A 21216-nucleotide genomic window follows, 5' to 3' on the forward strand; every position below is an offset into this window, starting at 1 on the left:
CAGCCCTGTTGCTGTCATCGCTTTCCATGAACATGTACACGCAATTTCTGATGAAGACGCACATAAAATGCTTGAATTTTGATGATTTCTCCAGGAGCAAGATACTTTACCGAAGGTGTATTCCTTGCGCCGAATGTTGATATAATAGAGGTATGTCATGAAATATTTACTATTCTTCCTGCTCAAGCCGCGGGAAGTCTAGCCTTCTGGGAGCCAATGAAGCAACGGTATGACCTACCCATGATGACCATGTCAATTCATAGTGAGTATTATATATCGCTGGTGGCAATCTATGGTGACCAAAAGCTAGATAAGTCACGGAAAAGTTGGGTTCTGGGGTGGTTCAAGGAGATGGAGAGCAAAGGCTGGCCGTTGGGGACCTACGTTGGGGACGCCCATCCCAAAGAAAGGCCGCATCGCTACTGGACAGAATTGACGAAAACTCGAATCCAGCAAATTGGAGCCAGGCGGGATACCCAATCTCGGATATGCGGAATCATTCCCAGAAACTCGTAGTCGGTGGCTTATCCTTTGATCCATAACCAATGTGCATGATTTTGGCTGAACCTTTGCTCAGAACTTTTAATTCACTGTTTGCACGGAATTTTAACAAACTATTCAATTACCTATCAGTCAAATGTAGAACAAATATCATAAAAATACTGTATTCGAGCGTATTAGTTACGAGTGACGTCTATTAGCTACGCCTAAGGTTAAATATGACGGATGCCATTGGGCTACAAATATATTGGAGAGACAACGTAGCATCTGTTTACCAGCTTTTATCTATTATTGTTTCAACCATAGCATTGCCTAAGATATATAAATTATATCTTGCGGTCTGCCACTAGGAGTAAAATACAGATTGATGATAGATGATGTCATCATTTCTACCACGTGACTATGTTGCTGATCTGCCGGTTTTACCCCGCGGCAGCTGTTGATACTCCATCATCTTGATATTCTTCAGAAACTGATCACTACCGGCACTATGGGTATCTTTGGTCATCATCATCTCGATCCGATAGCCGAGCCTATCGCTATTTTTGAACAATTTGTCTCAACGGAGCCACAGACATTGGTCCTTAAGGAAAAGGTGCTCTCTGTCTCTGGGGATAGCTTCGAAATCAAGCTGGCTAGCGGTGAGCCACTTCTCAAAGTTCATGGCGCTTGGGTATCTCTTTCCGGTCGCAAAAAGGTCGAGGACGCACATGGCAAGCATCTTTTCGATATCTCCAAGGAGCTTCTGCATCTCCATACAACCTACGCCATCGAGGATCCCCATCACAAGAAGATATGTGAGGTAAAGAGTAATTTAAAATGCAAGTACTTGAATTTCCTTTTCTCTGGTTGGGACTTAGCAATATAAAATAGCAGAAGACCTCGCTGACCGTCCTAGTGTTGGGCTCCAAGGCCACCGCCACCTTCACCGACCATAACGACAAGGCGGTGACTTTCACGATGAAAGGAGGCTGGTACGACCATAGTGCCGATATAGTCAATGACAAAACCGGCCAAACTGTTGCACGCATTGACCGAAAGTTACTTAGCGGGCGTGACCTTGTGTTCGGCCAGCAGACATATGCCGTCGTCGTTGCCCCTGGCGTGGATGCAGCTTTGATCGCCGCGCTGTGCATATGCTTTGATGAGAAGAATAATGAAGAACGTGGTGAATGAGGGCATTATATATATGGGAAAGTAGTACGTTGTGGAATATGAGGGATTTGACCAGGCATGAACCAGCCTGCTAACCATATTGCAATTCAATTCACCCAACATCCCTGTACTGTGAGTGGCGATTCAGTGTAAGTAATTACAAACATTTATCGAGACGTATCACTGGAGGATAGCAGATTAAGCAATGACACCTCTTCGGCAATCAATTTTTTCAGAGTATTTACTTAGGGAACATTGATTCTTTTTTACTGAACCCACTCTTTTTCTATATCCCGTCTTCCATATCCACATAGAAACTGTTGCACCATACTTCAGAAACACTGGCCCTTCTCAATTTGCTTCTAGTGCTTGTCCCTACTTCTTTCCTCCATACCTCAACTTCAAATGTTTTCCAAGATGCAATGATGTATATCACAATATTAAGTTGATTCTTAGTTAACTCGGTTCTTGGAATAGCCAACACGTGGATTAATTCCAATGGCGCGGCTTTGTTTTTGATCTATATCATCTTCCCTATCTTCCTATCACACTAGTCTCAATCTGATGACTAAGAAAGAAAATGATGAAAGGTGTAGATTGATGATGGCAAAGGAGGGAGGCTGATATAGGCGATCTGGAGCTGCCTGAGGTATCGCCTCAACACAATCTGATTCGGTCATGACTTGTGACTACCGTAGTCGGCCAAGGGCCGCCGACTCTTTGATTGCTCACTAAGACCTTTGTTGGACGTTTCTCGGCCACTGTAACCAAGCATCCCAGGTTTGATCCAAGTAACTGGAAACAGAATCAATAACATACAATCCGCTATCTCCAAGCCCCCAAATCCCACGATTCAAATATAACAAGGCACCGAAATGGGCAAGAATGACGAGTGCCTCAGGCCGTTTCCCCGCCAAATAATTAAGATAGCTGGGGGGGCACAACAACCAACCATGAAATAATCGGTCCGATCGTCGATTGGTCTGCGTGGTTCCTTTGGCTTGCATTGATAGCCACCTGCAGAGACTTGATCGCCTCCAGAAATGTTTCCCTAGCAGACGGATCGATTGATGCAGAGCTAACCAGTGCTAATAGCTCGGAACATTCCACTGTCAAATCCTCCTGGATCAATGCACTTTCTTCTAATTCTAAAAGGTTTTTAAGTGGTGAGTCGAGAAGAAACCTCCACGAAAAATTGGTAACCTCACGAACAAGTTGGTGCAAATGGAATATTTCGATGAAGTCATGAAGGAAATCGCCAAAATCCTCCCGGCAAAATGTCATTTTCTCAGAAAACACATGAAAAGCACGAATCGATGTAAAAAGAAAGACTGTAAGACAGTTTTCGACATCAATTGTTGGCTGCTCCAGTCTGAACAAAGTGAATGCCTGGGCTCGAAGCTGACTTGCGCGATCTCGAAATTCTTGCTTTCTAGTCGGATAAATGATGCTTAAATGCAGTGCGGTAAACCCAAGAATTTGGTTCATCAAATAGGGTGCACTGAACAATCTGTCCATGATTTCCGGACTAAGAATTCCGAACTTGGATTTCTCATAACCAAAGAGCGCTAGATCTTTGTTGATCAGATGGCGAAGCAGCTCCAGATGGAGCATATTGACCGGTGGGCTGTCGAATTTCCTGTCAAGTGTAGATTTGATAGAGAAGCTTGTATCGCTATCATTCTCAGTGGAGATCGTGGCGTTGGTTATATTCGTAAATGACGTACACCCAGAGATTTGGGACTGTGACGCCGGAGTTTCCTCGTAGGAACACTGGTGCTTAGTTATATTGCAATAGCCACAAGCTGGACGGCTCTCATCACACTGATAACCTAGGTCAATATCCGACTACCGTTCCTACCATCTTCTATCCTTCTTGGAAGAAACAACGTACCTTGATGTGTCGACGTTTGCATTGGACACAACCGTTCCTTGACTTCTTGTGAGATCTTCTTTTAATTGCAGTCATTTTGTAGGTAAAAATATCGAATAGCCAAGGGAAAAGTAAATTTGTGTGATAGGTGCTGCACTCGCGGATCTGATGACTTCGGTGGGAGAGAAAATAAAGGCAAGATTGAGGATACAGGAAATCTCGAACTTTTATATGACGAAGTAGTCAACCCCAAATGTCGAGTGGCTTGGTACAATTCATGCTCGTATTTGCAAATGTGCGCAATACGCGGGAACTTCTGGGTGACATTGCCGTTCAAGTTTTGACTAAGACAGTCTATGCGGCCTCGGGCCTTAACAATATTCTGATAGTAATCCATAGGAAGTGTTACTGTACCTACAACATAAAACCATATTAAAATGTGATCCTTAGATGTCTTGAAGTTAAACACAGTATGAATAAGCTATTATTGACACTCAATGTTTACTAGGCACACACAGTATTAGCTATAAGAAATGCTACTTACAATACTGATATTCACTTCTATCTTCACACTTAGTCTTTTTTCTAGCTTTAGTATCAATAAATTGCGATACAAACGCCTCTGAGAAAGCTTATGTAGAGGAATACAGGTTGAAGCTGTGTAAAATTGCCGTATTTGTTCACTTTATAGCTTCTTTCAGCTGTTTGAAAAAGCCCTCTTTACCAATTATCATAATCTCACGTATAATAAAATTACAGACAGACTTGACACGTTCTGTTCAACCCTTGAAAGTGGCGGAAAGATACAAAATACGAGGATCGACAAAAACCGTTTTGGTTTGGTAGTCCTGTAATTTATCGTAGCTGTATACGCGGACTTCTCGAGTGCTGATTGGCTTCCAATTTTACCCCTGTGGATCAAAACGACGGTCGACACTGACTAATTGTACGTACTCGTATATGAACCAATGTTTTCGATGATCATTTCTTGTTTGTAGCATCCTTAACTGTTTGTATTGTCACCCTTATCCTGGTTATCCCGGTCTTTAAAAGACGCACTCTCCTCAGTGGTTTTACAGTTGACCAGACCAACGCGACAATGCTTTTACCAAAAACTATATGTTTACTTTCGACTCTCGTGACTTTCTCATTCGCAAGCCCGAACTGCAAACTCTCACCTGCCGATTCAGCATGGCCCTCGACGAATGAATGGGCTGCATTGAACCGTTCAATCGATGGAGTTCTGGTCAAGACTGCCCCAATTGCATCATCTTGCTACCCTGGTAATCCATTCAATTCACCCGAGAACTGTACCAGCGTGCAGGATAAATGGTATTATGCAGCTCATCATGCTGTCTGGCCCGAGAGCGTTGACTATCCGATCTACTCAAACAACTCCTGTGTTCCAAAAGGTGTGACTGGTTACGCCGAAGGAAAAGGCTGCAATATTGGTGGGCTACCGCAATACATTGTGAACGCTACGACAATTGAACATGTTTCCAAGGCAATGAGTTGGGCATCCAAACGGAATATTCGGATTGTCGTGAAAGGAACAGGTCATGACTTGAACGGCCGGTACGTTTTAAGAGGTAACTTAGATCTTCTACATGAGTCGCTAATCTTAGCCCAGATCAACGGGAGCATTTGCGCTTTCTATTTGGACGCACAATTTCAAACATATCGAAAGACGATGTGGTTGGAAATTGCCAGGCCAAAATAAAACCGAGGATGTTGTTGTTTGTGGTAGCGGCAACAACTGGGGCTCTGTTTATACTGCCGTTCACCATATGGGTAGAGCTGTTGTTGGTGGTGAAGATGCTACGGTTGGCCTCGGAGGGCTAATCCAGAATGGCGGTCATGGATATTTGTCTAGTCACCACGGTCTTGCATCGGATCAAGTTTACCAGGTCACAGTAGTTACTACCGATGGAAGACAACTTATCGCGAACAGTGTAGAGAACAAAGATCTCTTTTGGGCTGTCCGTGGAGGTGGAGGAGGCCAATATGGAGTGGTGACAGAGTTTATTCTGAAAACCTACCCTGTTCCAGCAAACGTGGTCATGGGTGGCTTTTCTTTCCATGCGGCCGACTCATCAAACACGAGCGAGACTGCCTCATGGAATGCTCTGTCTGAAGTTGTCTCCTCGATTCCGGACCTTATGGATAGTGGTTTGAATGGTAACGTCACCGCATACACTAAGGCAATGACAACGGCCTTGGGATTGAAGGAAGCACCACCTGGTGTTGCAGCAGTGGTTGGATTTGTTGGTTTCAACATGACGACTGATCATATGGATCATATTGTTGATAAGCTATCAGCTCAAGTCGTCACATCTACTGGCAACGGCAACTATCTAAATATTTCTCGCCAACAGACATCTAGTCAGAGCTACTGGTCTTTTGTGAAGCCTGAACCGCTGTCTAGTAGCTCTGCTGGGGCTGCCAGCCTGATGACCAGCCGCCTTATGGGCCGAAGAGAACTTTCAGATATTGCTCCGAATAAACTAACGGACTATTTGCAGCAGTCCTTGGTTTCTGAGAACCCAGAAACCGGAACGATGTTGTTGTTTGGACTGCAAGGCGGCCGCGGGCCTGCTAAGGTCCCAGCATCGATGCGTGGGAGCGTTCTCCCTGCTTGGCGCACCGCATACGCTCACGTTATGACACTGGGCGCCACTATTAACGCAACAATTGATGCAAGCGAGTCCCTGAGTAACGCTGCAGATTGGTATGAGACTTTTAAAGAGCCGGTCTGGAGAAATTGGGCTCCCAATACCGGTGCCTACATGAACGAGGGCAATCCCTTCAGTAGCACTTGGAAGAACGATTTCTATGGTGAGAATTATGAGAAGCTCCTTGCCGCCAAACTCAAGTTTGATCCTAGCGAGAGTCTTTTTGTTTGGAGTGGTGTCGGTAGTGACCTGTGGAATTATGATCTGAGCTCTGGGTTGCTATGCCGGGTTGAATCATGAATCAGACACAGTATCGATTGAAGTATTGCTTTCGGGTTTCAGCTTGGCAGCTGTACATTTAGAAAGTATCTGGTTGTATCTCCCCTTTTCACGAGATAAAATAGATGGACGGATGTGCTTTGGGTTGGAGGACTTGTATTTTATATTTAGATTCTTGAAAGGTCACATGTTTAGTGTAGACAATTGTTACAAACTATTCAATAGACGACATTCATTTCAAAGGATCCAATTGGAAATTTGTGGACCTGCCTCTACCCAGAGAGTCAATTCATAGACAGGCGAAGCTGACATGAAGAATCATGGAGGGTGAATTCCGAGATATGGCTTACTTAGGGATGAACGATTAAATGGTGTGTTTAATTACGCAGAACGTTACAAGTATTATAACTCGATACGACCCAAGAAAATCGGCGTATGGGTCCAACTATTGGGCTCTTGTGGGTCCATGAAAATCCTAGAATGGATTTCCGTAAACTTGCCACTGTGAACCACATAAACTTGAACTATGAAACCCCTATTTCTGTTTCTTCGTTTTTGTCCTCGGGCCTTGGCCATCAACAAGATTTTTCAATAAATGCAGACCTTTCGCCAAAACCGCCTTCTTAGCTCGTCATCATTCCTTACCTTGAAACCTTTTTTACACTACTGTGACACCAGGAGTTGAAGATTTCAGCATCGCAACATGAGCATTGGGCCTGATGAACAGCATTTTAATGAGACAAAAAAAATATGGATGGCACAATACCGTTTCTCCAAACAACGGGGCGAACAATTCGCTCCGCCTCGATCTCGACTGCCACAAGACTGCTCGATTATAACCCAGCAGGCGGTATGTGGCAAGCGACTGGCACTGTCATAGCGCATGCTCCAAACATCACAGACCTGAGATCACCCGACACGGTCTACTTCGACATGCACGGACGAAGCATACGTCGAGTGAGCATCCAAACTGCGAGTGGTGCCAGCAAAGTCCTAAGATCAGATGCGACTTCGACTGAACCACCCTTCTCAGAATGTAAGGAGGTAACTAGTAAATCAGATGAGTTACCTTCTACTGCTCGGTATGATCATTCTAGGAGTCCCAAAAATTATCAGGAAAAACAGTCTTGGGGCAAAGCATTTAGGAAAGGGAGTGTCGCTTCTTGGCAATTTATATGTACACCTACAGGGCTTTTTATCACTGTCTACGGTCTCAACGTGATTGCCTGGGGTGCTATGTTATTTTTTCTCTTGCTGAATGTCGGCCCTATGACCAAAGAGCAAAAAAGTATTTGGATTGAAATCGACTCACAGATTCTCAACGGGTTGTTCTGTTTAACTTCGTGGGGCCTGGCCCCCTGGCGAATTCGTGACACATACTGGTTATTGGTGTGGCGCATTGGATCGGGCGAAAGATCACGAAACTCGATTAATCATCTTGCAAAGCGAAGCGCAAGTTGGTTTCGAATGCGCGAGTGTGATTTTGAAAACAGCTGCGACGAAATCCCGCTTCGCAAGACCCTGACAGGCAAATCTGCACCGGCAACCAAGACGTGGAAAATGGACTTCGTTGTCATCAACATGCTCTTAAACAGTCTTTTCCAGATTGGGATGGCGACGTTCATGTGGGAATACAACCGACATACTCGTCCGAGCTTCGGGGTTGGCCTTTTCATCGGCCTCGGCTGTTTTAGCTCTCTCCTGGCAGGGATAATGACCTGGTGGGAGGGGCGAAAAATCAAAAGAATCGAGGGGTCGATCCTGGAAGAGACCAGTAAGGATTATTAAAATCGGATGGTCGCGGCAAATCTGCCTTGATGTGTTAAAACATGTTTCTATACCTGTAAATATTACTAGCCTCAATTTATGGTAATTCATAAGAGTAATAAACTCGTTTCCTACAAATAGCTTGATACGGGTCGATCATAATCGATTATTCTTTGTGTAGACAAGTTTTCAAGGGGGAAAAAATAGAGAAAAAAAAAATCAACTCCAGATTAACTCTTAGCGGCTGTTCTATTTGCAGCTTCAGCTTTCACTAGTCTTGGCAACGATTATCGAACGGCAATGTCCCGAATACGCGGAATCCGTAGCTTCTAATTAGCTGATAGTATTCTCGGCGGATTTACAGTTACAGCAGTACTCTCGAGACCCACAACATCGCAGAAATTACATTCCCAAATTCTTTTTCAGTACGAGTATCCATATCGAGGGGTAACCTCGGAAATATCAAGTGCCCCACCTTGCGCAGTATCAATGACTTCTGTATTGAGTCATGCCGTCCGCACATGTGTATTTGGAACTTGCATTATGGCGAAATTTATGTATAGGTGGCAACAAAGCTGTTTTTGATCCCTGTTGGGGCAATAACTATCTACCATTGAGCTGAGTCAATTTTTGCAGTGCATGAATGCTACCTTTGCACACCCAGGTATTCTTACTCTAATTCTATTGATCTTGCGGCCTAGCCGCTTCCAAGAAGTTTCAAACTTCCAATATTCAAATTGAAATAGAGAACTTGAGAACAATCAATCTTGAAGATACACCAATGAGTTCACATTGTGGTTCGTTTTCTACGTAATATCTTAGCCTTGATATTAGTTGATAAATTGTCACAATTAGTTACATATAGTACAATATTGATGTGTAAGATCCAAAGGCTACATATTGCAGATTGGTTTGGGAGAATAGAAACAAACTCGGCTTTTTTTATCACATCTCATCTTGAATAAACGTATTCGGCCACCGCAACCAACTCTCCCACTCGGACCCAAGGTAATGATTGATTGAAGCAATGATATAAAGACCACTGTCACCAAAAGTCCACATCTCATTGTGCATGTGTAGGAGGGCACCGAAGTATGACAAAACAGCAAGTGCTTCCGGTCGACGCTCCGTAAGCAGATTTATGTAATCCGAGGATATAGTGACTGGCCAGAAAATTATCGGGCCAATTCTGGAGAAGTTTGATGAAGGAGAGCGACTCGCATTATAAGCTTTTTGTAAGTGCTCAATCGCCTGTCGGTAAATAGAGCTGATCGCTGGGTCAAGCATCGTATCCACATGAGCAAGAAGCCCGAGGCACTCATTACCAGAGGTACTTTGATCTAACATCATTCCTTCATTTTCAAGCAGAGATTTTAGCGGTGACCGCAAAAGCAGATGCCATGATTGGCCGGAAACTGCACGGACGCCACTATGCATTCTCAACGACTGAATAAAGTCATCGAGAAACGTTTGAAAGCTATCCGGGCGAAACAGTAGCTTCTCGGCGAGGACATGCATTCCAAGGCATGAAGAAAAAAGAAACATAGGGACACAAGTTTCAGCGGACACGCCAAGTTTGACGCTATTAAATTCAGAAAGAGCGTGTGTTTGAAGCTGGGACGAATGATATTGGTAGAACCCCTGTCTCGCCGGTTGAGTGATGCTGAGATGTAATGCAGCGAATGCAAGAACTTGGTTCATAAGAAATGGTGAAGACAGAATATACTTTGTCATGTCGATAGCAGAGCCCTCGGGTGTGAACTTGTCGAGGCCAAGGAACGTCAAGATATCGGTAATAAAGTGATGGAATAATTCAAGATGCAGTTTATTCACCGGGGGGCTGTCATGCATGACACCGGGATCAGCAGCACGCGAAGAATTCACATAAACTTTATTATTTCTGGCGGTGCTCTTTGACTTCCGTTGGGAAGTCGACACTAAAGCAGTCGCTTTCGAAATCATATTTTCATATGAACAGTGACGCTTTGAAACCTCGCAATTGACGCACTTTGGGCGTGTCTCATCGCACTTTTGCACAGGTCAGCTTGGAAAAGATTGTTCACCTAGACAGGCTATCTCGCCGCCCGGTGTTTTCTTTATTATGATAGAGTATAATACCTTAAGATGGCGACGTTTGCACTCAACGCAGCCATGTCTTGATTTGCTGTGCGGCTTTCTGGCTTTTATCATGCTCTTGCCCTTTCCAGCTAAAACCATGTTGGAAAGTTTTGTGCTTTGGATGGAGTCCAGGAAATTCACCAATATTAATTCAAACGGGGAAAGGGGGCGAGTATGAGCCCTTGAGGATTCTAGTATAGCAAGGGTTAAAAATCCGCCGTTGGCCTTAGATTTCCGCCTCTGCATGAAGCCAAAAATACTGACTCAGCCAACCTCCGATGCTTTGTCATTCATAATAAGGTCACGTGTTTACTTATCATATTATTGGTCAGTGCTCGGCCAAAACTAAGCTCCTTTCGTTCGAAGAAGCTTGGCAGTGTCTCTATGCCCGTCTAACCTCAATATTCATAAAACGAGGACAAAACCAAGAAAAAAATCAAAATAAAGTATCTCAGTCTAATGAAAAACATCACTGCTGGTTGCTGTGGGCTCGTAGCTTTCGACCAGAAATGGGTCATCTATGTAATATTTGAACAGCCGGTTACGTCGTTTTCCATGCGCGTAGGTAGTTTCCGATCACACATCTCGCAGGTTCACATAGTGATCAACGACAGGACCCTTGCCCACAAGGATTTTTCCTGGGTGGACAAAATGGAAGATCGCCTGTACAAAAAACATGGGAATCATGTCGAAAATGTACATGAAGAACTCATGCGTGTACACATATCCATCTGTTCCGGCGACGTACTCAATGATCCGAAATACACATCTTCCAATCACCAGAGCTGATACAAGGAACAAGATATGTAGAAGACGCTTCCATGGGCCACCGATGATATTGAGATGAGCATTGTGCAGCCGACGCTGGAAGGTAACAGAGACGTAGAGGAAGAATGCAAAGAATATTAGTTGAACGATCAGTCCAACTACCAGGACCTTTTCTCCAATATTTCGCATGCTATCAATAGTCTGCATGCCGCCACCACCCAGCTGTAGGAGGAAGGCAGTGGTGTCTCCTGATACGAAAATCTTGGTCACTTTGCGGGGTGCCACGATGGATAGCTGAGGTTGACCGACAAAGTTGACGATACGACCGTAAGTCATGTAGATTGTCGCGGCGTAAAGGGATGGCGGGAGAATAATGAACATAGACTGGCAGATATAGGAGACAAGGCTATCCGGATTTTTTGCGGAGAGGAAGCGGAAAATGTAGCCCAAGGTCATCACTGGTGTCAATTGATATTAGTAATTTTGGATTTCCAAGGTCGAGGATAATTCTGCAAATTTCCCGGGCAAGGAGAGGGGAGGAAGTGGCTCACTGAAAGCACCGATAAGGAAAGCAGTGAAAAACCACGTTCTTGTTTTAATCATTTGCCAAAGATGAACACATGAACTTGCTCCGAACAGCAACATCGCAACCACTGCACCTGCCGTGCTGGGATCGTAAGGATAGTAACCTGGAGACCCCATTGCGTCCAAAAAGCTTCAGTGTAGCGTCAAAAGCGATTCCTTGAGTAATGTAGGAAAGTCTCAGAACAGTTGAATATTTCCCCAGGGAAGAAAAGAGAGCGATAGAAACAAGATGGAAAGAAAAGAGTGTGGTGGTAAAGATCGAGTTTGAAAGGGAGTGTAAAGAGAGAACTTCAACCAAAGGTTGAGATTAGGTATAAGCCTTGGAATTTTCTGTGAACAAAGGATACATATAGGTCGCTGTAGATTTACTTTATTATGTACCCACAGCTAGAAGGTGATCCAGCAGGCAGTCATTAGTGGAGTAGAAGCGTGAAGCGCACTTTCGGGAGGGACACTATTTGAATCGGGCTGTGTCGATGTTTCACTACAATATTCTTTTAGGTAGACCACTCTATTGGCTTGTTCCAAGTTGACGGTACTAAATATATACCAGCAAAGATCTCGGGTTGCATATACGAGGAACGGGAAGGTTTCGATTGGCCAGCCTTGCCCGAATACACGGATTGAACGGCCTATGATTGGCTTGTTCATGGTATCTTCGAAATCTCGAAAATTTCCTTGTTTCAAAACCGGTAAAATACTTTTATTTACTGAAGTGGAGAATCAGGACTTAGCGCTTCCTTAGCGCAGTTCTGTTGATAGTATTGTCCCGAATCTTGGACTCGACATCGATAGACTAAACCTCGGAAAAAATTGCGTTTGCTAGCTGCAGTCGTAATTTTAAAATAAAAATTTCTTATTAATTGCAATGGAATTCTAAGGAAATAGCCCACTATGTGTGTACAGCTCGGGACGGAAACGGCTATTGAATATTATAACTGGAGAAGTCTGATGATGTTACAATGGGCGAATCATGGAAAAGTTGGCAAAAGCCCAAATGAAAAATATGGCAAGGTCGACTTATTTGCTGGACATGATTTTAAAGTATCCCAGCGAAAGACAAGTAGGCTAAAGGAAATAAAATGGTGGGCTCAACAATCCAAGTTGGTGGAAGTGATTACTAGTGAGATCTCGAGACCAGCTGCTTTATGAGAGAAGAAAATAAAGGAAGAAAGGGGGAGCAGAGAAGGTAATGTGTTATTGCATAGGAAAATAAAGAGCGATGGGGAAGAAAGAAGCAGAGGGAGAGTGTGGATGGCGAGGCATATGCCTAAGTAAACGATCAATCAAAGCATTTGAATCATACGCAGTCGTGACACGAATGCCGCGAAGCAAAATAGCATTATCGCGAAACAAGAGTGTGCAGATTCCAAGTGAATAAAGGATACAGACTAGAGGCTAAGTTGGCAAAGAAATTGACGCATTGGGATTAAGGCCTGTATCACCTGAACTGTTGTTGAGAACAGTTCTCCGTTAGTTGGTTGGTTGGTTGGTTAGTTAACCAACTAATTAACAATCTGTGCTCCTCGAATTTAGACGATTCCAGGGATTTTTTCTCGTACAGTCAGCGCATCCGCTCTAAAGAATCTGCGCAGAGATGGAGGAAGGCAGATCGCGGGAACTGAAGCCAACACTGATGTTGAAGCGACCTTCAGGAATCCTCCACTGCTGAGCTTCGGTATCCCAGAAATTGAGATCCCGACGATGGAGAGAAAAGCGAACTTTTTGATGAGCTCCAGGGGACAGTGTCACTTTTCAAAACCACGAAGTACCTTGATAGGGGTTCCGGATGGCATCGAGTTCATGGGATAAGAAAGATAGAATTGAACAACGGTGGCTCCAGACATATAACCAGTGTTAACCACGGTTGTATCAACTTCAATCATCTTGCTCCAAAGATCGGAGTTGCCGCCGATTGGTGTCATTTTGTTGGAATTATGTGAGAGCGCAGACACGTCTCCCTTGGCGTTGTCATGGTATCGTACGGAAAGCTTCGTTGAGAGGTTGAAAGAAGTGTAGCTCAGACCATAGCCAAATTCGTACAACGGTGTGGTCTCCTGGCTATCGAAATGGCGGTAGTCGATCATCAACCCTTCTGTGAAATTGACTTGCCATGCGTCGGAGATAGTGGCGCTTGCACCAGTGAGATTGAAAATAGGTGCGTTATAATCAGAAGTGTCTTGGCAATAGTGTAGGGACGCTTTCCAGACGGGTTGACATCACCCCACAGAACATCCACGATCGAATTGCCAGACTCCTGTCCAGGGTAATGCGCGGCGAGAATTGCAGTCACATTCTCATTGTCTGCCCATGGCATTGAGTTGACACCGCCAGTGTGAGTAACCACAACAGTTTTTCCAGGACAGATTGATGCAACTTGATTGACCACCTCAGTGGAATTCCAGTCGGCTTCAAGGGTGGTTCGATCGACTCCCTCTTGGACCCAAATCTTGAGAAAAACAAATCATCTGGTTTAGTCGGTGCTCGGAAATAGATCCATTTTTAACGCCAGAGACCACATGGGATCCAAAATAGGAATGAGTGAAGTCTGTCTCGCTGAGGAAGCCCGGCATGTTTAAGTCGAGACCTGAATTGATGGCATGGGCACCCGAATGTGTTGCGAACCAATCTGTCATCACATAACCCTCGAAACCTAGCTCCTCTCTCAAAATATTCTTGAGAAGCGGAGAATTTTCGCAGGAATATGTCATATTGACTCGGTTGTAGCTACACATGAGTGAAGCAACACCAGCTTTGACAGCATCCGCAAAGGGCCAGAGATAGAGTTCATGTAGAGTGCGGTCATCAATGTTGGCTGAAACGGCAGCAACATCAACACCGCCGATTTCTTCGTTGGTTCGATGGGTTTCTTGCTCATTTCCAATGAAGTGCTTGGCACAGGCTTGCACACCTAACGCTTGGGCACTCCGGATACTCTCTTGCATGGCAACTCTGAGAGATAAGGATCTGGGGAAAATCCCTCCCAGTTGCGACCACCCCATGGACTACGACCAAGTGGATCAGTCGAAGGGCTGGAAGAAAATTTTAGCCTGCACAGTGTGTTTCACTTAGAAAATAATAACCCACCCTAGCATCACATTGGCACCCTTTCCGCGAAATTCGGCACCCATTGCGGCACCTCGTCGAGCGATCAAGTCTCGATCCCATGTTGCTGCTGCAGTCAACCCTGATGGAAAGACGCTTGCAATGTCAGTAAGGTGCAAGCCCTGGGGGCCGTCGGACAAGCAAAGACCACGAAATCCGACACTTTCAATTGATGCAAGATTCCCTATACATTGCCCATTGGCAGTGCCGGTCACCATAGATGCCTTCTCGGTCAAGTTCAATTTGGCTATCAGATGGTTTGCCTTGGTGCTCGCGGCGGCCCATTTAGAGGTATCGATCGCAACTTCGGCTGAGGGTCGGAATTAGCATAGAATTCCAGGCTGATCAAATTCAGGGCATAGAACTAAGCTAGACTTACCAGCATCGTAAGCCAAGGCTTCCTGGGAATATATACTGGTGACAAGTATAGCAGTCACAATGGACGGTCGAAGTTTAAAAAGCATGTTGTTTCACCCTTGGGACGATCTTTTGAAAGGAAGTTCCAAGTTGAAGAATAGTATGTCTTCGATGGGATGAAGTCCAGGGTATTTAATGCTTTTTGTTCACCTCGGCAGAGTAGGAAAGGGGTTTCCCGAGACTCGCATAGTTACGAATCCGTATTACGAGTGTGGAGGCTCCAAGGTTTTTGACGGACTCGAATCCACCAGCTCCAAAATCTTGGAAAGCAGTTTCTGGGGCCCATATTATTGACCTGTTGCCTATATACGTTTTGAGATTAGGTTTATGGCTAAATTTACAGAATCGGGATTTTTAAAGCAACAGACTTGGATATTTTGTGCGGTTTCTAAAGCCTCCTGGGTTATACGGTGAATTAGTTGAAGTCCCTCCATTTTTTTCTGAATTCCAGAGCTAATATAAAGTAGTTATTCAAATATTTGTATTACACTCCGCTGCATACGCCTCCAAGTAGCGACATATTGACCTATTATCAGTCACCGAAACAAGAATGGAAGGCTCATATATCCTCGGCGTTCAATGTGGCTGACAAAAACGAATATCACACCCCGCAATGCCGATTAAAAGAGATTTCATGAATGTTCTATATAATTATGTGTGACATGATCATCATTCATAAATAGTAAGCCTATAATGGTGATGCGAAGTACATGCTCAATAGCGAGAAAAGTGATCATGCCAGAAAACACCAAAAGAAAGAGAGAGAGCCAGAGGTATACGAAAACAAAATGCACGACAATAACAAGAGATCGGAAAGCAGAGAAACGGGTCTAGCGTAAAGGTTTTCATGATCATCCCTTGCTCTCAATAGCCCCACCGCTCTGAGAAGCGCTATCAAGAAAAGGCTTCAGATCACTAGGGTACCATATCGCAAAGATCACCATAGCGGCAAACATGGGTACAGCATCAAAGACATACAATGTCCATTCATTGCTCAATGGATAGCCTTCATTACCCATGGCGTACTCCACGATTCGGAAAATGGATCGGACGAGCACCAGGCCACTGATAGTATATAGGCCATACAGGTGTTTTTTCCAGGGTATAGCGACATCAAATGACTCTGTAGTTGGAGCACGACGCATCCGTGTCTGAAACACATACGCAGTGACGATAAACAGGCAGAAACTCACAGCCTGGAGACATAAGCCAGCAATAACCACGCCCTGGCCAACTTTGCTCAGGCTGCTATTGACCATCATTCCTGATCCGCCTGCTTGAACCAAAAATGTGATAACATCACTTATAACGAATGTTTTGGTCACCCAGTTCAGTGGTACGACAGAATACATCTCTGCGCGGACGCTGCGGATGATGCGAGCGAGCACCATATAGACCGATGCAGCAAAGAGAGCTGGACCTAGGAGGATGAAGACTGCTTGGATACAATATGGCATCAACTTTCCAGTATTGTTGTGAGAATCGATTCGGGTCGCATAACCAATGATCTCGACTAAAGACACATGTCAACAAATGGGGGGGAAATGCGGTAGCAGGGAGCATCTTACATAGACCACCAATGGCAAACGGCAGTGTAAATCGCACTCTTTTCCGGAAGATTTTCCAGAAATGGACAAATGTTGTGAGAAGAAAAAGCACCAAGAAGATGACGGCCGCAGCCATAGAGGGGACATATTGCCACACGTAATAGCCACTCTTCAGAGACTCCAGCTTCGCCATTTTGATGTATTTGAAGTTGGTGAAGATTTGATGGGTGGGGACTTCAATGAAAGATCCATCAAGATACCCTCCCTTTTTTTATATTGTACGATTTAAGAGGAAAACTTAACTTGGTGGAGCCATATTAGTGGAGTTGGATTGTAGTTTATTTCCAGTGACCAATCGTGTTGCCCGCAGTACGCGTACTCGGGTCGAGATCATGGTTCCGCTGCCCGCCGCGGATCCCCAAGATTGGATTTCCATAGCCGTACGCGGAAACCATCGCCTCTGATTCGTCGATAATTGGATGGGGTGTTTAGCCTCGTGTACGCGTACTTTTGGGGTGGTGATTGGCCACTGATTTAGTCCCTGAGTATTGTTCCTACACGAGTCAACTGCCGAGTCTCCCGCAATTCACCTTCAGCCCTGGCTTGGCTTTCAAATGGTTTAGACAAATTCATGTTAATTGCGTCATCCACGTACTCGTGTTTCTAAAAAAACGCGCGTACCCCAAGAATGATTGCAATTCATACAATCTTATTTGCCTTTCTTTTCGGATCTTGTTTGAGCGTTCTCGCCCTCCGTTATTTTCTCTAACTTCTATATTTCTCTTGACCACTATCGCTGTGCTCCGTCCAATCGCATTGGTTACTTTGAACGAGGCTAAAGCTAACGCACATCAGCATGACTCAACTACGACTACGCATCGAGGGACAGTCATTCCGAGATCCCCAGAATCGAGAAGTCACTCTAAGGGGGATCAATGTGGCGGGTGACGCAAAATATCCTAAAGTACCAAATCTAGGATCCCATGATCCGGAGGATTTCTTCAACGCAGATAATGTCTCGTTTGTTGGACGGCCATTCTCTCTAGAGCATGCTGATGCCCACTTCCAGCGACTGCGAAAGTGGGGATATAATGCCATTCGATATATCTTCACTTGGGAGGCCATCGAGCACGCTGGCCCCGGTGTTTACGATGAGGATTGGGTGGATTTCACGATTCAAATATTGTGCATCGCAAAGAGGTATCAGTTCTACATCTTTATGGATCCGCATCAAGACGTGGTAAGACTATCTCTGAGCCATTGAAACTCCCTCTTGGTATACGCTAATCGTTCAAAGTGGTCCCGACTGTCAGGGGGATCAGGCGCACCTGCATGGACCTTTTACGCAGCCGGACTGAACCCACGATCTTTTAAGAATACGGAAGCCGCCCTCTCGCATCATACAGCAGAAAGTCCTGCCGACTTCCCCAAGATGCTCTGGTGCACAAATTACTCAAGATTAGCCTGCCAGACTATGTTCACTTTGTTTTGGGCTGGCCGAGAATTTGCGCCAAAGGCAATCATTGATAATATGAATATCCAGGACTTTTTACAAGGCCACTTTATTGCGGCGTGCAAACATCTCGCACAGAGAATCCACGATGCAGGGGGGCTCGAACACGACGTGGTTATCGGGTGGGAAAGCTTGAACGAACCTCATAGAGGACTTATTGGTATCCATGATATCTCGAAAGTTCCACAGGAGCAGCATCTTCAGCTCGGGACATCCCCGACCGCATTTCAGGGCATGCTTCTTGGTGCCGGGAGGAGCTGTGAAGTGAGTACATGGCGATTTGGAAGGCTTGGACCACGAAAAACTGGTAAGAAGCTTATTGACCCGAAGAGCGAGTCGACATGGCTACAATCTGAGTGCATCCAATACGGCTGGCAGCGAGATCCGAATTGGAAACTCGGTACCTGCCTCTGGGCGCAGCATGGGGTTTGGGATCCGACCAACAATATTCTGTTACAAAAGGGCTACTTTTCAAAGATTCCCCGCTCTCACGAAAGGCTAGATTATGAAAGGTTCACCAATACCTATTTTCTCGCACACTACAGAGCCTACCGCGATGCAATTCGCAGTGTATGTGAGGGCACTATCATGTTCTGCCAACCTCCCGTCATGGAAGTACCACCGTGCATCAAAGGCACCCCCGATGATGATCCGAATATGGTACATGCTGTCCACTTTTATGATGGTCTAACACTTTTGAGAAAGCACTGGTAAGTACCAATAACCCGCTCATGAGCCATTATACTGATTTTTACAGGAGTTGCCTTTTCAATATCGATGTCATTGGCGTACTTCGGGGCAGGCACGCCTTGACGGCGTTGGCGGTCAAACTTGGCGAGAAGTCTATTAGGAATGGATTGCGAAATCAGCTTGCATTCATCCGTGACGAAAGTTTACAGAACGTTGGAAGTCATCCTTTAATTTTTACAGAGATTGGAATTCCATTTGACCTCGACAACAAGCATGCATATGCGACTGGCGACTACAGGAGTCAAATCAAAGCAATGGACGCCAACCATTTTGCTTTGGAAGGAAGCAACGCCAATGGATTTACCTTGTGGGCGTACGTGACAGAGGTATGTACATTGACTTTCATCTCAAGAATTGTACTGACTTTGCTTAGAATGATCACGCATGTGGCGATCAATGGAATGGTGAAGACTTTTCAATTTTCTCACTAGATGATTTGGAGTTGCCGGAGAAAACCACTTCGAGTTCCACGAGTTCATTTTATCTGACTCACTCTGACGGTCTTATCACTGTGAAAAGTACGAAAGCCAACACGTATGTCGAAAATATTGTGCCCTTGGGGTACACATCAAGTGATTGTGATCATTCTGAGGAAGTGATTACTCAGAGGCGAGGCTATCGCGCAGCAGAGGCATACCTTCGCCCTAGTCCCATCTGTGTAAAAGGCCAATTGGACAGCTATGGCTTCGATTTGAAGAAATGCACGTTCACTATGACCATGGCTGCGCAGGCCACGGAGCGCCATTCTCCAAGTGAGATTTATCTTCCCTATTTTCATTTCGCAAAAGGGAATATCGCAGTCATGGTAAGTGAAGGTAAGTGGGATATTGTCGAACAAGAAGTCAATGGTCTCAGGATACAATGTCTTTTATGGTGGCATGATCAAGGGAAGGTGGAAATCAAAGTCAAAGGGAATCATCTGAGCCCAAAGAAACTGGGTATTGGCTGTTAAGGATCTCAGAAGAATAAATGTATATGTACATACGGAGATTAATCCTGAATCCAATTGTCTAGATTTGCACTTTGACTACCATTGTGAGGATGCTCAGATACTCACAGATCAACGTACGGCGTAGCATACGAAGCAATGAAACAGTACCGGTTCGACGAAAGTAATAGTTTGAGGAGAATAAGAAGGAAGCTAAGATGGAAGACTAGATACATAGGTGTAGGCGTGGATACCAGAGTGGTGCCGTAGGCATGAGGCATCCACGAATGGTAACAACACCAGTTCGTTACAACCATGATGATAGACATAATTTGGGTCATAAACTCATCAAGCAGCGAAAAACGACCTAGTAACGCGACATGAAAAACTCTGGACAAACCAAAGCAAAGGCTAATTATTGAAGTAAAAATCAAAATGTTCAAGTGACGGATATTTGCATAGGGTAATAACCAGGTATACTCTAATGATCTAAAATGACTGCCACTGGAATCACTAGCAGCAGCAGCAACCACAGCAACAGCATTCAAAAACGCAAGACCCTTACACCTAAAGCCATCAGATTGAATTCAGACTTAATCAATTTGGATCCGACTCACACTCCACAGCATATTTCACCTGCGCCTCCTCCACGGATATTTACATTCGGTGGCTGAAGTTGATTCTTTTTGTTTCATCAGCATAAGGCCCTCGGGTGTGATAATTCGCTAGATTGGATCATAAAGTGGCTCTTACAGGCTGAGTTGAGATAACTGGAGCAGTGATCATCGTTTCTGAATTTGAGGGCTGCTGCACTGCCACAGTCTTGGCTTCCCACGTATTTCTGTCTGGGTGAGGTGACCCATTTGATTTGAACAACCCAAACATTTCGATCGAGATTACAAAGAAGAACAAGCGATAGAGCAGGATAGCTCGCACTGATTTAAGGAAACCAAGGACTACGAATCAAAGTCACGCGAGTAATTTTTTGACGCGTACCAAACCCAGTAGTTTTTGAGTACTGGAACTGGAACCAGGTACAAGATGGGGACACTAGGTGAGTTGCCTTATTATTCTTTAGCATCAAAGATACGAGGTGGAGCTGGTAATAATCTTCAAGGCGATCCAAAAAATAATTTGGTTCCAAAAAAGTTTTGGGTTTGTGTCAAAGGGAATGAGCTGCAAAATTCTGGCGGCCTCTCTGGCGGAGTAGGTGCCTTGGAATTCCCACCGGTATATTT

General features: G+C 44.8%; 9 protein-coding genes across 9 annotated transcripts; 4 read left to right on the forward strand and 5 right to left on the reverse strand.

The window, feature by feature from the left end:
* Positions 1 to 991: 991 nt before the first annotated feature.
* N7509_014184 (LURP-one-related/scramblase family protein) lies at positions 992 to 1677 on the forward strand (the record flags this gene model as incomplete). The annotated part of the gene is made up of 2 exons (XM_056638821.1): positions 992 to 1303; positions 1375 to 1677. 2 exons carry the CDS (start codon positions 992 to 994, stop codon positions 1675 to 1677), a joined length of 615 nt encoding a protein of 204 aa, XP_056480810.1.
* A 900-nt stretch (positions 1678 to 2577) lies between these two features.
* Positions 2578 to 3270, reverse strand: N7509_014185 (uncharacterized protein; the record flags this gene model as incomplete). The annotated part of the gene is made up of 1 exon (XM_056638822.1): positions 2578 to 3270. One exon carries the CDS (start codon positions 3268 to 3270, stop codon positions 2578 to 2580), a length of 693 nt encoding a protein of 230 aa, XP_056480811.1.
* Positions 3271 to 4628: 1358 nt separating this feature from the next.
* On the forward strand, positions 4629 to 6501 carry N7509_014186 (putative isoamyl alcohol oxidase; the record flags this gene model as incomplete). Its single annotated transcript, XM_056638823.1, has 2 exons — positions 4629 to 5104; positions 5160 to 6501. 2 exons carry the CDS (start codon positions 4629 to 4631, stop codon positions 6499 to 6501), a joined length of 1818 nt encoding a protein of 605 aa, XP_056480812.1.
* A 729-nt stretch (positions 6502 to 7230) lies between these two features.
* On the forward strand, positions 7231 to 8268 carry N7509_014187 (DUF2985 domain-containing protein; the record flags this gene model as incomplete). The annotated part of the gene is made up of 1 exon (XM_056638824.1): positions 7231 to 8268. The coding sequence occupies one exon, from the start codon at positions 7231 to 7233 to the stop codon at positions 8266 to 8268; it is 1038 nt and encodes a 345-aa protein (XP_056480813.1).
* A 924-nt stretch (positions 8269 to 9192) lies between these two features.
* N7509_014188 (uncharacterized protein) lies at positions 9193 to 10209 on the reverse strand (the record flags this gene model as incomplete). The annotated part of the gene is made up of 1 exon (XM_056638825.1): positions 9193 to 10209. One exon carries the CDS (start codon positions 10207 to 10209, stop codon positions 9193 to 9195), a length of 1017 nt encoding a protein of 338 aa, XP_056480814.1.
* A 732-nt stretch (positions 10210 to 10941) lies between these two features.
* Positions 10942 to 11835, reverse strand: N7509_014189 (RTA1 domain-containing protein; the record flags this gene model as incomplete). The annotated part of the gene is made up of 2 exons (XM_056638826.1): positions 10942 to 11591; positions 11685 to 11835. The coding sequence occupies 2 exons, from the start codon at positions 11833 to 11835 to the stop codon at positions 10942 to 10944; spliced, it is 801 nt and encodes a 266-aa protein (XP_056480815.1).
* A 1631-nt stretch (positions 11836 to 13466) lies between these two features.
* On the reverse strand, positions 13467 to 15287 carry N7509_014190 (glycoside hydrolase family 3 protein; the record flags this gene model as incomplete). Its single annotated transcript, XM_056638827.1, has 5 exons — positions 13467 to 13851; positions 13929 to 14167; positions 14235 to 14723; positions 14802 to 15133; positions 15203 to 15287. The coding sequence occupies 5 exons, from the start codon at positions 15285 to 15287 to the stop codon at positions 13467 to 13469; spliced, it is 1530 nt and encodes a 509-aa protein (XP_056480816.1).
* Positions 15288 to 16091: 804 nt separating this feature from the next.
* N7509_014191 (RTA1 domain-containing protein) lies at positions 16092 to 16980 on the reverse strand (the record flags this gene model as incomplete). Its single annotated transcript, XM_056638828.1, has 2 exons — positions 16092 to 16753; positions 16809 to 16980. The coding sequence occupies 2 exons, from the start codon at positions 16978 to 16980 to the stop codon at positions 16092 to 16094; spliced, it is 834 nt and encodes a 277-aa protein (XP_056480817.1).
* A 663-nt stretch (positions 16981 to 17643) lies between these two features.
* On the forward strand, positions 17644 to 20002 carry N7509_014192 (uncharacterized protein; the record flags this gene model as incomplete). The annotated part of the gene is made up of 4 exons (XM_056638829.1): positions 17644 to 18027; positions 18085 to 19010; positions 19058 to 19376; positions 19424 to 20002. 4 exons carry the CDS (start codon positions 17644 to 17646, stop codon positions 20000 to 20002), a joined length of 2208 nt encoding a protein of 735 aa, XP_056480818.1.
* Positions 20003 to 21216: the final 1214 nt, after the last annotated feature.

This window comes from Penicillium cosmopolitanum (assembly GCF_028827165.1).
Source record: "Penicillium cosmopolitanum strain IBT 29677 chromosome Unknown utg000013l:1.0-859999.0:1.0-860633.0, whole genome shotgun sequence".
NCBI classification, from domain to species: Eukaryota; Fungi; Ascomycota; class Eurotiomycetes; order Eurotiales; family Aspergillaceae; genus Penicillium; species Penicillium cosmopolitanum.